Source organism: Somniosus microcephalus, chromosome 18, assembly GCF_052327205.1.
Source record: "Somniosus microcephalus isolate GS21.2 chromosome 18, FLI_Smic_1.0, whole genome shotgun sequence".
NCBI lineage: Eukaryota > Metazoa > Chordata > Chondrichthyes > Squaliformes > Somniosidae > Somniosus > Somniosus microcephalus.
In genome coordinates this window covers 28,909,684-28,925,679 of record NC_141004.1, presented here as the reverse complement: position 1 = coordinate 28,925,679, position 15,996 = coordinate 28,909,684, and the positions used below count along the sequence as shown (strand labels likewise).

At 46.2% G+C, this 15,996-nt stretch overlaps 1 protein-coding gene across 6 annotated transcripts in view; it reads left to right on the top strand.

Moving 5' to 3' along the window:
- The window catches only part of LOC147105182 (zona pellucida sperm-binding protein 3 receptor-like), a 207,757-nt gene extending 193,650 nt beyond the window's left edge, over positions 1–14,107 (top strand). For all 6 annotated transcript variants that reach the window (XM_086011301.1, XM_086011306.1, XM_086011303.1 and 3 more), the window contains 3 exons: positions 3,725–3,904; positions 10,228–10,407; positions 12,715–14,107. In XM_086011301.1, the coding sequence (XP_085867427.1) occupies positions 3,725–3,904; positions 10,228–10,407; positions 12,715–12,908 (554 nt within the window). In that variant the 3' untranslated portion in view covers positions 12,909–14,107. The remainder of the gene's footprint in view (positions 1–3,724; positions 3,905–10,227; positions 10,408–12,714) is intronic.
- The last annotated feature ends 1,889 nt before the right edge of the window (positions 14,108–15,996 follow it).

Below are 15,996 nucleotides of genomic sequence, written 5' to 3'. Positions count from 1 at the left end.
GTGCTGCATTTGCGGTTTTCCAATCCGCTGGGATCTTTCCAGAGTCTAGGAAATTTTGGAAGATTACAAACAAAGGATCCACTATCTCTGCAGCCCCTTTTAAGACCTGAGGGTGCAGGCCATCAGGTCCAGGGGACTTGTCAGCCTTTAGTCCCATTAGTTTGCCTAGTACTTTTTCTTAGTGATAGTGATTGTTTTAAGTTCCTCCCTCCTTTTTGCCCCTTGATTTTTCCATTATTATTGGGATGCTTTTAGTGTCTTCTACCGTGAGGACAGATGCAAAATATTTGTTCAAAGTCTCTGCCATTTCCTTGTTTCCCATTATTAATTCCCCAGTCTCATCCTCTAAGGGACCAACGTTAACTTTAGCTACTCTCTTCCTTTTTATATACTTGTAGAAGCTCTTATGGTCCGTTTTTATATTTCTTGCTAGTTTACTCTGATAATCTATTTTCTCCCTCTTTATTAGTTTTTTAGTCATCTTTTGCAAGTTTCTAAAAAATTCCCAATCTTCTGGCCTTCCACTAATCTTTGAAAAATTGTATGCCTTTTCTTTCAATTTGATATCCTCCTTAATTTCCTTAAGGATGGTTCATCCTTCTCATAGAGTCTTTCTTTCTCACTGGAATATATCTTTGTTGAGAGTTATGAAATATCTCCTCAAAAGTCTGCCACTGCTTATCTACCGTGTTATCTTTTAATCTATTTTCCCAGTCCACTTTAGCCAACTCTGTCTTCATACCCTTGTAATTGCCTTTATTTAAGTTTAAGACACTAGTTGCAGACCCAAGTTTCTCACTCTCAAACTGAATGTGAAATTCTATCATGTTATGATCACTCTTCCCTAGAGGATCCTTTACTATGAGATCATTAATTAATCCTATCTCATTACACATTACCAGATCTAAAATAGCCTGTTCCCTGGTTGGTTCCACAATGTATTGTTCTAAGAAACTGTCCTGAATACATTCTATGAACTCGTCCTCAAGGCTACCTTTGCCAATTTGATTTATCCAATCTATATGAAGATTAAAATCGCCCACAATTATTGCAGTGCCTTTTTTGCCCTAGTATTTCTTGATTTATTCTCTGTCCCACAGTGTAGCTACTGTTAGGGGGCCTATAGACTACTCCCACCAGTGACTTCTTTCCCTTACTATTTCTTATCTCCACCCAAACTGATTCTACATCTTGATCTTCCGAGCCAAGATCATTTCTCACTACTGTATTGATCTCATCTTTTATTAACAGAGCTATACCACCTCCTTTTTCTTTCTGCCTATGCTTCCGAAATATCAAATACCCCATAATATTCAGTTCCCAGCCTTGGTCACCTTACAATGACATCTCTAATGCCTATCAGATCATACCCATTTATTTCTATTTGTGCCGTCAATTCATCTATCTTGTTATGAATGCTGCGTGCATTCAGATAAAGAGTCTTTAATTTTGTCTTTTTACCATTTTTCCCTACTCTGACCCTATCTGCTGGTGCACTCTTCTGCTTGTACGCTCTGTCCCTTCCTGTCACACTCTGGTTATCATTACCTCATCGCTACCCTGCACTATTGCCTTGCCCTTTCTCTTTAATTTTCTAAGTTTCTCCTCACCTGAACACTTCCCCCCCCCCCCCCACTATGTATGACAATTTAAATTTTAAGCCATTAAACTATCATTTACACACATTAGGCACAGCATGTTTAAGAAAATGCAAAGCTTATCAGTTTTTAATGTAAGTCATGGGGCTGGATTTTCTCAATGGAGACGTGCCGGAGGCGGGACTTCTGGTTTCTGGGTTTCAGCCCCGCCCCCAGCAACATCTGACCAACCCACGCTATTTTCCCTTGATTGGCCTTGTTGAATCCGCCCTGTGGGCTTACCGGCCAATTAAGGGAAAGCTGGTGACAGATGTAATCAGTGTTTGACGCTTCATCTGTCAAAAAATTTTTGACAAATGAATTGTCAGCATTTGATAGCTTTGAGAAGCTGTCAAACATTGACAATCTCTGTTCTAAGGTGAGCCCTTGCACACAGGCTCACCAAGACCTCTCTCCTCAGCAGAAAGCAGATGGCTGCTGCATCAGAAAGCAGATGCACCTCTCCCTACATCACTTCACTTTGGGAGCATTACCATCTCTAGTCCGGGCCTACTGCCACCTTCAAGCCTGGTACTCCCAGGGAGCAGCCATTACCGGGGCAGACAGAAGAGAAATTTGCATGTGGTAGGTGGCAAGGGGGTATCGCTCAGTGCTTCTGGCAGGGGCAGGGACAGGGGCAAGGAAATCAAGGACAGGGTGGAGAAATGGCAGCAGGCCTCACCACCCCATTATCTTGCTGTTTTCACCAAAATCGAGCAGGCTAGCAAAGGAAAATTCAGCCCTGTAAGGTAGGGCAAATTAGGGATCTGCCCAAGATCTCCAAAACAGAAAAGTTTGAAAGTTGCTGCTGTAAGCAGCAGTTGATGTATCCTCCAATTAATGTAGCCCATCCCATCAGTGTTTACTCGGGTTATCAACTCTGGTTGTAGGCATTGCTGGAGGTTTAATCATGTGACACGCTGACCGCATAACATCTGATCATGTGATTCCTGGTCACGTGACATCTGATCACATGGCTTCTACAAATGTTATTGCATTTACCGTTTCACACCAGCAGCTGTTGTACAACCGAACCAGGAGGCCACCCATGAGTAGGGGTAGGGCAAGCTGAGGGCGGTGAAGAGGGGAAACCGAGGAACCCCCCATTTCGGAGAACACCCCCCCCCCCCCGTTTCGGAGACTGCCCCCCCCTCCCCCGTTTCGGAGACCGCCCGCCCCCCCCCCCCCGTTTCGGAGACTGCCCCCCCCCCCCCCCGTTTTGGAGACCGCCCCCCCCCCCCGTTTTGGAGACAGCCCCGCCCCCCGTTTCAGAGACCCCCCCAATTGCAGAGGCACCCTGAATGCCGAGACTCTTGAGTTGCCAGCCCCCGACCAACTGCACTCCACGTGGTTGCGGGTCTCTGTAACATCACGTTATGGAGCCAGAGGCTCCAAATGGTGAGAAGCTAGGAACTGGAGAGGAGCAAAGAGATTTGGGAGTCCAAGTATACAAATCATTAAAAGTTAGTGGACAGGTACAATATGCAATCAAAAAGGCTAATGGGATGATGGTCTTTATCTCCAGGGGGCTGGAATAGAAAGGGGAAGAAGTTAGGCATCAGATATATAGAGCTATGGTCAGACCCTATCTGAATTACTGCATTCAGTTTCGGGCACTGCACTTCAGGAAGGATATATCGACCTTGGAGTGGATTATAGAACAAAGGCAGATAAATGCCGTTAATGTGCAGATCAGCCTTGATCTAATGGAATGGCTGGAGGGGCTGAATGGCCTACTCATGTTCCTATGTTCCTAACACTTTAGCAACCAACTCTGGAACTACTGACTTTTATTAATGTGTATTATCTGTATTCTGCTGGTTGTGCAACCAAACACCTCAACCACTTTTACCGAATAAATCCAGGTCACTGTCGACAAAACATTCAGACAGAACGAGGAGAGCAAGATGTTTAAATTTAAAGCCAGGGTAATTTCATTCAATTTGATGGCAACACACATTCTTCAAAAGGAAATTACGTTAACTCAAAAAATAATAAACAGGAATAATCATTTAACTGAATGTAACAGCATAATTCTTAAGTATAACCAGTTACCGAGTGAAGACTAATGCATTACTCTCTTGCAGTTTTTTGTTCTCCACCCAGGAGTGTTGAAAATGCTAGAATGACGTCAAGAAGATATTCTTACACATATGGAGAGTATTTCACCTACAGGTGCAACACTGGTTTTGAACTGGTTGGTGCTGAGACCATTGTATGTAAAGAAGATGGCATCTTTGTGCCGTCTCCACCTACCTGCCGAAAATGTGAGGAACCACTTCTTAAACCTAATGACAGAATGAAAAGAGTAAGCTATGACAATTGTACACCATGGACCTGAAATTCCTGGGGTTCCATTCTGCCAGCACAAGTGGGACAGAACGGTCCTCCCATCTCAAATCCCAGGGACAGAGGCACCTGCACGCTGGAGTGGGCTGCATGTGGCTACAAGGACACATCTGCAAAGCCCGTCCCAAACCGCCAGCCAAATGTCAGCGTGGAGAGGAAGCCTGAAATAAAAGTATCCTCTTCACATCTGCTCCCAATGGAGCAAGCGGGGAAGGTAAACAAACTCCTCGAGGATCAAGCCAGCCTCTAGCAAGCTGCCTTGCGACTGATATAGTAGTGTTCATTCTAGGGGGCAGTAACCTGACAGCGGGGAGGGAAATTGAGTGTTGCACATATCACACTCATTGCACAATGAATTTAATAGTGGGAGCTGAATTTTGGTGGGCGCAGCAGAATTCAGTTCCTATATCCAGCACGTTAGGAGAGGTAAAAGGCACAGAGACATCTTGCGCCTGAAATAGACTCTTCGATGTAAGTAATGTTTAAGAGTGCAAGAGATGGCCTCCGTTTGGCCTCCATGGCTATTTCCTCTCCTAATGCTAGTCACAGGTCAGGTGATAATTGTGGTCAAAAAAACTGGGTGTTCTCAGTTGCTAGGCAATATCTGAAATCCAGCGGCGCATATAAAGACAGTCTCCAACTCAGATTGTGACTGACAAATTGACTTCTGAGCAGTTGGGAGAACAAAATGTAAAGGTTTATTGTTGTGACAGGGCGGAACTTCGTCCAGCAGCTTTTTAGGAGGAGTTACTCGTGCCTAGAAATTCACAGACTTACCGCTGGCCATTAAGGCCGTTTCGGGGAAAAAAATGGCGGCTGCCTCATTTCCGCCCACCTCTGACGCGGGACTTGGCAGCCGCCATTTTGGTAAGGGCCATAGCGCTGCTGTTGGCAGTGCTCACCCTAGAAATGTAAATCAGCAGAGTGTGATGTCACCGACTTGATGCCACGTCTGCAAACTTCGACCTTTTTGCTGAGTTTACCAGCAGGTCCTAAGCACACTCAGAAAAGTGTGCATGAAGCAGCTGTACAGAGATGCTGTCAGCGCTCCACACACATACCTTTCAGGTAAGTTTGTATTTAAGCTTCTGGACTGTTTTTTTTCTATTTTGTTGAAGTAGTGGCTTGGTGCAAAGATATTAAAAGTTTCTAGAGTGTGCAGGGAATGCTGATGGATGCTTGCAAGGCTTCAGATGGTGAAGGAAGGCCTCTGAGAAGACAGAAAATGCTGGAAATGCTCAACAGCATCCGTGGAGAGAGAAACAGAGTTCACGTCTCAAGTCGAGATGCTGCCTGACCTGTTGAGTATTTCCAGCATTTTATGCTTTTATTTCAGCTTTCCAGCATCCACTCGCAGAGGGAAGGGGAGGACGCAGAAGAGGAGGAAGTGGAAGGAAACCCAGACAGCCCCTTTCTGGCTGGGATATCCGGGATAGAATCATCCGCTTGCAGTACCAGTGACCACAACCCCAATTCCCCTTTCAACATTAGTCCCACACCTTACCTTCCCTCTGTTACTGACCATCACAGCGTCCTCTTGGCCACAATGCTGAAATAAAAGCCACCACAAAGCAAACTTTCTAATCCAGCTTTATACATCTATCCATCTAATATGACATCAAGAAATTAACTAATCACCCTTGTGCATTCCATTAGTGACTGTCTTGTGTGTGCCCTTGCCTATCCTAGTGATGTCATGCAGTGCTACTCCAGTGGTTGCAGCATGGCTCGTGGAAGGCTGCTGGCTTTCAGCGGGGGACACTGCAGGGCGACCCCAAGGAGCTGGTGGCTGGCAGTGTTAAATCGAGTGATCCTCCTCCTACCCGTCCTCCTTCCTCTCTCCTACTCTCCTCTCCTCCTTCCTCCTCACTCCTCCCTCCTTCCTTCTTCCTCCTCCCTTCTTCAAATGAGGAAGGCATGAGGGGAGGGCAGGAAAGCAAGATGTGCCTGCTTACACCATGCGCACCTTGTAAATCAGAAGATATAGTGGGATGGCTGCCTCTGGCCAAGGGCTCAGCCATTCCCCTGCCAAGCACTGTTTCCTTCAAGGTAGTGAGGTGAAGCTAGGAATGGGAAATGTGCCTCATGTTTGGTACAGATTGTTGGTAGGTGAGTGATTGGTGGGGAGGGTGGCATACAATGAACAGTGTGTGAGGCTAATGGTGCAGTTGATAGGAGACAGCTTTTGAAGATGCATTCACTGACCTTGAACACTCATCTTAGGTCATGAAGTTTCTTTGGGCACTGTAGCCAGGTCGTGGGGGTGACACTGTTGACAGTGACGGCCTCAGTGATCTGGTCCCACATCATTCTTACTGGATGCCCTCCTGGCCCCTGTGAGTAGAGGACCTCTCTTGCAGTGTTGACCCCCTGCACAAAGCTGGAGTGCTGCATGCAAGACCCTGGATGCCCCTTCCCTGGCTTATTTTTAAAAATTAGTTTATGGGATGTGGGCGTCGCTGGCAAGGCTAGCATTTATTGTCCATCCCTAATTGACCTTGAGAAGGTGGTGGTGAGCCGCCTTCTTGAACCACTGTAGTCCGTGTGGTGAAGGTACTCCCACAGTGCTGTTAGGTAGGGAGTTCCAGGATTTTGACCCAGCGACGATGAAGGATCGGCGATATACTTCTAAGTCGGGATGGTGTGTGACTGATGGGGAACTTGGAGGTGGTGGTGTTCCCATTCGCCTGCTGCCCTTGTCCTTCTAGGTGGAAGAGGTCATGAGTTTGGAAGGTGCTGCCGAAGAAGCCTTGGCGAGTTGCTGCAGTGCATCTTGTAGATGGTACACACTGCAGCCACGGTACGCCAGTGCTGGAGGGAGTGAATGTTTAAGGTGGTGAATGGGGTGCCAATCAAGCAGGCTGCTTTGTCCTGGATGGTGTCGAGCTTCATGAGTGTTGTTGGAGCTGCACTCATCCAGGCAAGTGGAGAGTATTCCCTCATACTCCTTGTGCCTTGTAGATAGTGGAAAGGCTTTGGGGAGTCAGGAGGTGAGACACTCACTGCAGAATACCTAGCCTCTGACCTGCTCTTGTTGCCACAATATTTATGTGGCTGGTCCAGTTAGGTTTCTGGTTAATGGTGACCCCCAGGATGTTGATGGTGGGGGATTCGGTGATGGTAATGCCATTGAATGTCAAGGGGCAGTGGTTAGACTCTCGCTTGTTGGAGATAATCATTGCCTGGCACGAATGTTACCTGCCACTTATCAGCCCAAGCCTGAACGTTGTCTAGGTCTTGTTGCATGCGGGCATGGACTGCTTCATTATCTGAGGAGTTGTGAATGGCGCTGAACACTGTGCAGTCATCAGCGAACATCCCCATTTCTGACCTTATGTTGGAGGGAAAGTCATTGATGAAGCAGCTGAAGATGGTTGGGCCTAGGACACTGCCCTGAGGCACTCCTGCAGTAATGTCCTGTGGCTGTGATGATTGACCTTCAATCACCACAACCATCTTCCTTTGTGCTAGGTATGACTCCAGCCAGTGGAGAGTTTACCCCCGATTCCCATTGACTTCAGTTTTACTAGGGCTCCTTGATGCCACACTATGTCAAATGCTGCCTTGATGTCAAGGGCAGTCACTCTCACCTCACCAATTGAATTCAGCTCCTTTGTCCGTATTTGGACCAAGGCTGTAATGAGGTCGGGAGCCAAGTGGCCTTGGCGGAACCCAAACTTGGCATCAGTGAGCAGGTTATTGCTGAGTAAGTGCCGCTTGATAGCACTGTTTATGATATCTTCCATTGCTTTGCTGATGATTGAGAATAGACTGATGGGGTGGTAATTGGCCAGATTGGATTTGTCTTGCTTTTTGTGGACAGGTCATATCTGGGCAGCTTTCCACATTGTCGGAGAGATGCCAGTATTACAGCTGTACTGGAAGAGCTTGGCTAGAGGCATGGCTAGTTCTGGAGCACAAGTCTTCAGCACGATAGCCGGGATGTTGTCGGGGTCCATAGCCTTTGCTGTATCCAGTGCGCTCAGCCGTTTCTTGATATCACGTGGAATGAATTGAATTGGCTGAAGACTGGCTTCTGTGATGGTGGGGACTTCAGGAGTAGGCCGATATGGATCATCCACTCGGCACTTCTGGCTGAAGATGGTTGCAAACGCTTCAGCCTTGTTTTTTGCACTCACGTGAGAATGGGGATATTCATGGAGCCTCCTCCTCCCATTAGTTGTTTAATGGTCCACCACCATTCACGACTGGATATGGCAGGACTGCAGAGCTTTGATCTGATCCGTTGATTGTGGGATCACTTAGCCCTGTCTATAGCATGCTGCTTCCGCTTTTTAGCATGCATGTAGTCCTGTGTTGCTGCTTCCCCAGGTTGGCACCTCATTTTTAGGTACGCCTGGTGCTGCTCCTGTCATGCTCTTCTGCACTCCTTATTGAACCAGGGTTGGTCCTCTGGCTTGATGGATGTGAGGGATATGCCGGTCCATGAGGCTACAGATTGTGGTGGAATACAATTCTGCTGCTGCTGATGACCCACGGTGCCTCATGGATGCCCAGTTTTGAGCTGCTAGATCTGTTCTGAATCTATCCCATTTAGCACGGTGGTAGTGCCACACAACACAATGGAAGGTATCCTCAGTGTGAAGATGGGACTTCGTCTCCACAATGACGGTGCAATGGTCACTGCTACCAATACTGTCATGGACAGATGCATCTGCGACACGTAGATTGGTGACCACAAGGTCAATTAGGTTTTTCCCTCATGTTGGTTCTCTCACCACCTGTTGCAGGCCTAGACTGGCAACAATGTCCTTCAGGACTCGGCCAGCTTGGTCAGTAGTGGTGCTACCAAGCCACTCTTGATGGACATTGAAGTCCCCCACCCAGAGTACATTCTGTGCCCTTGCTACTCTCAGTGCTTCTTCCAAGTGGTGTTCAACATGGAGGAATACTGATTCATCAGCTGAGGGAGGGCGGTAGGCAGTAATCAGCAAGTAGTTTCCTTACCCATGCTTGACCTGAAGCCATGAGACTTCATGGGGTCCGGAGTCAATGCTGAGGACTCCCAGAGCCACTCCTTCCTAACTGTATACCCCTGTGCCGCCACCCCTGGTGGGTCTGTCCTGCCGGTGGGACGATGGTGATGGAGGAGTTCTGGACATTGGCTGAAAGGTATGATTCTGTGAGTATGACTATGTCACTCTGTTGCTTGACTAGTCTGTGGGACAGCTCTCCCAATTTTGGCGCAAGTCCCCAGATGTTGATGAGGAGGACTTTGCAGGGTCAACTGGGCTGGGTGTGCCGTGGCCGTGTCTGTAGCCAGTGCTGAGGTTGATGCCGGGTGGTCCGTCCGGTGTTATTCTCTGCAGAGGGTCTCGCATACAGAAAAGTTTGAAGGTCGCTGCTCTAAGCAACAGTTGTTGGTGTATCCTACAATCAATCAGTCCATCCCATCAGTATTATACTTTCTATAGAATCGTGGGAATTCATCAACTTCGCAACCAATACTGATTTTTGTTAATGAGTATTATCTGTATTCTGCTGATTGAGGATTTCAACCACTTTTACTGAATATGTCCAGGTCACTGTTGAAAAGACATTATTCTAACAGAATGCAGAGAGCAAGATGTTTGAAGTTAAAGCCAGAGTAATTTCTTTCAATTTTTTGGCAACACACATTCTTCAAAATGTTTGTACGTTGACTCTGGAAAAAATAAACAGGAATAATCTTCTATTCCATTGTAACAACATCCTTCCTAAGTACAACCAGTTAAGTGTCAGCTGTGGCTCAGTTGGTAGCACTCTCGCCTCTGAGTTAGAACGTTGTGGGTTCTAAGTCTCATTCCCGGGACTTGAGCACATAAAGCTAGGCTGACACTCCAGTGCAGTGCTGAGGGAGTGCTGCACTGTTGGAGGTGCCACCTTTCAGATGAGACGTTAAACCGAGGCCCCGTCTGCTCTCTCAAGTGGACGTAAAAGAACCCATGGCACTAGAGAAGAGCAGGGGAGTTATCCCCGGTGTCCTGGCCAATATTTATCCCTCAACCAACATAACAAAAACAGATTATCTGGTCATTATCACATTGCTGTTTGTGGGAGCTTGCTGTGTGCAAATTGACTGCTGTGTTTCCCACATTACAACAGTGACTCCACTTCAAAAAGTACTTTATTGACTGTAAAGCGCTTTGAGATGTCCGGTGGTCGTGAAAGGCACTATATAAATGTAAGTCTTTAGTTTCTTTCTTTACCCAATGAAAACTAATGTATTCCTCTCTTTCAGTTTGTTCAAAACCCAGGAATATTTACAATGGTAAAATAACATTACCATCTAAGTATTGGTACAAATATGGAGACCATGTCAGCTACAGTTGCAACACTGGTTTTGAACTGGTTGGTGCTGAGACCACTGTATGTAAAGAAGATGGCATCTTTGTGCCGTCTCCACCTACCTGCCAAAAAGGTAAGGAACCACTTCTTAAACCTAATGACAGAATGAAAAGAATAAGCTATAACAATTGTACTCCATGGACCTGAAATTCCTGGGGTTCCATTCTGCCGGCACAAGTGGGACAGAATGGTCCTCCCATCTCAAATCCCAGGGACAGAGGCACCTGCACGCTGGAGTGGGCTGCATGTGGCTACAAGGACACATCTGCAAAGCCCGTCCCAAACCGCCAGCCAAATGTCAGCGTGGAGAGGAAGCCTGAAATAAAAGTATCCTCTTCACATCTCCCAATGGAGCAAGCGGGGAAGGTAAACAAACTCCTCGAGGATCAAGCCAGCCTCTAGCAAGCTGCCTTGCGACTGATATAGTAGTGTTCATTCTAGGGGGCAGTAACCTGACAGCGGGGAGGGAAATTGAGTGTTGCACATTTCACACTCATTGCACAATGAATTTAATAGTGGGAGCAGAATTTTGGTGGGCGCAGCAATTGACTGGAAGTTTGGGTAGAGAAAAATACCGAATCCTCTCTGGACCAGCAGTGTTTCAGTTCCGATTTCCAGCACGTTAAATAGAGTTAAAAGGCACAGAGACGTCTTGTGGCTGAACTAGACTCTTGGATGTAACTGATGATTAAAAGTGCAAGAGATGGCCTCCGTTTAGCCTCCACATCTATTTCCTCTCCCAATGCTGGTATAAAAGATAATTGTGCTCAAAAAGCTGGGTGTTCTCAGTTGCTATGCTGTATCTGAAATCCAACGATGCTTAAAAAGACAGTCTCCAACTCAGATTGTGACTGACCAATTGGCTTCTGAGCAGTTAGGAGAACAAAATGTAAAGGTTTATTGATGTGTTAGGGCAGAACTTTGTGCAGGAGCTTTTTAAGAGAGCTGGGGAGTTGCTCACAGTTCTCTGCTACCACTATTCCCCTTAGTGCAGTAGGTGTTCCATTGGGAGTCCCATAGGACACACGTTATTTGTGGGAGGACCAGGTGGAACTTTTTGATGACAAGGAAATGCAGTCTAATTGCAGAAGGAGGGCACCTACCTGCCACGACTCCACCAACTGAATATGTAAATCACAAAGGAATTAATTGGGCTTGCAGATAAGCATTGCTGTTGGAGGCTCCAGTTCACTCGTTGCACAATACGTGCGGAAGGACCTGTAACCTAACTCATGCGCAAGCACCACATGGCCAGAGCTCCCTTGAACGTTCTTGCCCCAGGATATTTCCAAGGGGCCGGTGGGGACATCAGCACCATCAGTCAAACTGCAGTGCATCACTGCATAAAAGAGCTGACTGTTTCTTTTTTGCCACAGCAAGCAGGTACATTTCTTTCCCCGTGAACAACAAAGGCAAGCCAGAACTCTTTTTTTTTTGAATGGCTGGTTTCCCATAAATCAAGGGTGTCATTAAACATAGCCATATATGCTCCAGTACAACATCCTATAGATGGACCACATGTTTAACATCTACACTGGATCCTGCAGGTGAATGCTGATTTACTGGCCGTAGGCATGATGCATTCATTTTACAGTCCACATGCCAGTATTATTGGTAGATACCCATCTAGCCAGGGTTTGGATCTTGGAAAACCTAGGATATTTTCTGCTGCTTTGGCTCATGACCTTTCTGCAGCTCCCCTGCACAGATAGCAATGAGTCTCCAGCACACCAATTATCAAACAAAATAATACAATAGCAAAATACTGCGGATGCTGGAAATCTGAAATAACAACAGAAAATGCTGGAAATACTCAGCAGGCCAGGCAGCATCCGTGGAGAGAGAAACATAGTTAATGTTTCAGGTTGAAGACCTTTCGTTAGAACTGGAAAATGCTGGAGATGTAACAGGTATTAAGCAGGTGCAGAGACGGGAGGGGGGGTTAGGAGGGGAGGAAGGAATTGAAAGAGCATACTGTGCTTATGTAAGAGGCAGGAAAGATAAAATGTTGCAAATGGGAATGGCAAAATCATACAGCATGAAAAATGGGGGCAGGGGTTATGATCTGAAATTGTTGAACTCGATGTTGAGTCCGGCAGGCTGTAAAGTGCCTAATCGAAAGATGAGGTGCTGTTCCTCGAGCTTACGTTGAGCTTCATTGGAACAATGTAATAGGCCGAGGACAGAGAGATCAGAGTGGGAGTGAAGCGGAGAATTAAAGTGACAGGCGACCGGTTGGGCTCCATCACAGCTCTGCGATCAGCCCCCCACCCCCCCAGCCCCATTTTCCTCTCGTTGTTGTGCACAGGCGATACTTTACGCACAGATGAGAAGGCAAATATCTCAAACTGTAAGTAATCATTTCTAATTCTTAATACAGTACAGAATCCAACAATCTCAATACAAGTCATGGTGAAAGAAATTGCTGCACTGGGACACCAAATCGCTGAAAAGAAAGAAATTAACATCAAAGCAGAAATTGGTCTTCTCGAACGTGAAAAGGAAGTCCTTATACTGTACAAACAAATTCTGCAAAAAATGGAGCAATTTGTTAACAACACGAATATTTCTTAAATTCCCTAAATGTTACTTTTAATAATTATATCCTCTGAAAACTTCAGTGTTACAGCAAATGCCAAACTGATTCTACTCACATAATTTGAGATGCAGTAAATCTCAGTATTGGAATGCATATTTTTTTTTAAATAGTCTTGTGTATAACTTGCATTTTAGGATTTTTTAACCATTTTTCCACAGAAATGATTTTAGGGGAAGAAAGAGCTATTTTTAAATGTTGGGTTTTTAAAGCAAATTGAATTGGGGAAAAAAATCCCATCTGGACCTGGATTTTAACTGCCAGTGAATTTCCGGTGGGAAACCTTTCTGGTGGGTTAACTTCCCACCCACTTGCGGTGGAGTGACAGCCGGACGATTTCATCGCCCGGGCCTCATTTAAATCCCGCAGGCCATATGAGAAGTTGGTGGGGATTGGTGGAAAATGGCGTGGCCCAGAGACTACCCACTGACGCAATGTAAGTGACGGGATCGCGTTCCGGGGCGTCGTGTGGTGGTCCTGTGTTTTGGGAAGTGGGTGGGAGGAATTCAGGACAGGGCAGACCTCAGCTTTTCTTGTGGGGCCAGGAGGAGCATCATCAAGACCCAAGCTGCATATGTAAAGAAGGGCCCCGCCAGCCAGCTTTTGGCAGGTGTCCTGTTCATAAGAGCAGGTTAACGTCATGGACAGTGGACTCCTGGCAGTTCCAAGGTCGGTCAGTAACTCTGGGCTTTTTAACTTTCCTACTTGCCTCCACTGGGGAGCATAGGATTAAAATCACCCCCCAGACAGAAGATGGTTGATGTGCGAAAGTTGTTTTCTTGTACAAATGTAAGCAATACACAATTCATTAGCCTGTCTTGGTAATTGGTGACATCTCACACCCACGGTGTTCTTCTCCTTTCTTCCTTTCTGGCTGGGAAAAAAAATCAGAGACTCCGATGTAGGAAGATAGTCAGTCAGATTTTCAAAAATAGAATGCTGCAGTGAGGCCCAGCTAAGGCTGCCAGAAGGTTAGAATGCAGGGGAGTCATTAAAATTGTGTCTTGCTTAAGCCAAGGCAGATGTTGCATTGATGTGGGAAAGCGTAGTATTCTCATTATTTTGTATTATTATGTAAAAACAAATTGTAATGATTGAAATAAGTGAATCTGATCAGAACTATTGCTCTGTATGCTCACGTTCTACAAATTAAAACAGCTTAAGAATTCATATCTAACCTCGTCTTGCCAAGTGTTTGTTCGGTCTGCCTTCAGAGAGATTGAGGAAGCACACATGAATAACACAAGTATCCAGTTCAGATCTCAAGGGGATACTATTTTTGCACGCCTGTGTTATGCTTTGGATATTCGACAGTATAAGCACACCTCTAATCAGAAGATCCACAGACTGCTTACTAGAGTGACTATCGGTGCTTTATCTAAGGCACGACCCTAAACTACTTTGATTTCCAATACCTAAGGTATAAATGCATTTTTGCTTTAAATTCAGAAATCACTAATCAATCTCCCATGGCATTGCACAAGAGGAGGGGGGAATTTTATTTCTGGACGATGATGTAAAATGGGCAATATAGAATTAGCTGCCCATTATACACCACACACAATTTTCCTTTCCTGTAGAAGTCAATGGAAAGCAAAATCAGGAAGGATGTATAATGGGCGGACAAATCGATATCACCCATTTTACACCATCAGCCAAAGTTAAAATTGCCCCTCCGAGGAGTCAAGGCCAAGGTGCAACCTTCACATGAAGTAGAATTAGAGGGTGGGGGATAGCTGCATCAGGGCAAATGTATCAACACGACGATGGAGCCAGAAAAGGTTGTATGTACAGGAAGGTGACAGGGTGGTAAGGGCAAGGACATAGTTAGAGTTTGGAGCTGAGGGAAGGAAGGTTGGAGTGAAGAACAGGCAGACATATTAAAAGAAAATCATTGGAGAGTCAGAATATTGGACCAGGGCTCACAGCAGACGGTGGCCCAGAATCAACCGAAGAAAGGGAAGCAATGGTGGGAGCTCGAATATTGGGGTCTGGCCAACCCAGCTTCATGCGCCAGAACAGCACTTACAAGGGGAATAGAAGTGAGAAACAGCATGGGCCTGAGGGGAGAAAACAAGGTGTGAGGGTGCATCAGTGTCACAAGCGGCAGTCACGACAATGTTGAAGTAGAGAGGAGAGGGTTGGGGAGGATGTGGCTGCCAAACGGGACCTTTAGAACTGGTAGCGGGGAGGGGGTAGAAAACCGGTGCAGGTAGTCTCAGCGAAAGGGCTAAGGAGGGTACCAGGCACGCTGTATAGTGAAGAAGAGCTGTACAAAAGCAATGTAAAATATTTGCAAACCAAACAGCCTGAATTTTCACACCGGATTTGCACCAATGTTGCACTGCTGATGCTCTGCAGAACTGAATCCGCCCGAATTTCCAGGGTCAGCTCATTTGCGTATCCATTGGAGGATCTCCGGCACAAATCCCATGCAGCCTTCACTTAATTCACTCAGTCTTGCTGCAAGAAAAACTAGCACACAATGCCTGCGAGAGGCAGGGCAGCATAAGGGGCATCGACAATGTGGAGCTGTTGGGCACTCTTCCCTTGGTGTGGGAGATGATGTGGTTGGGGGCACTGAAAGGATTCGCAAATTTCATGTCTCCCCCCTGAAGATTTACTTTTGGTTTATTAAAGAAACCCTGATTGGACTGAGTTTAAAAACCAGGGCTCAACAAGATGTCTGCGGTCAGCCTCATGGCAAAAGCCTGCAAGTTTCAGTTTGGACTGATAAGCTTGTATTCTCATGACTGTGAGAAGGAACTTTCCAGAAACTCGAATGCAGACAGACCATCTGCATTTATGCATGAGAAGCAAACCCAGTGGCATTCGGGCCTCTGATTAAAAACCATCAAGGTTGTTTGCTCAAACAATCAAGAGCAGGCAAGGCCTATTCAATATGTAGTGGGACAAGCTTAGCTGCTTCCAGCCCTTCGTTAGAGAACATCAACACTGTTTACAAACGTTCAACGGGGCATTCAGACTGGAATGGCCCCATCATGAAACCAGTTGGACAAAGAGGAACACTGATGAGGCATTTAAAACTGATTAGCCGGCCATCCA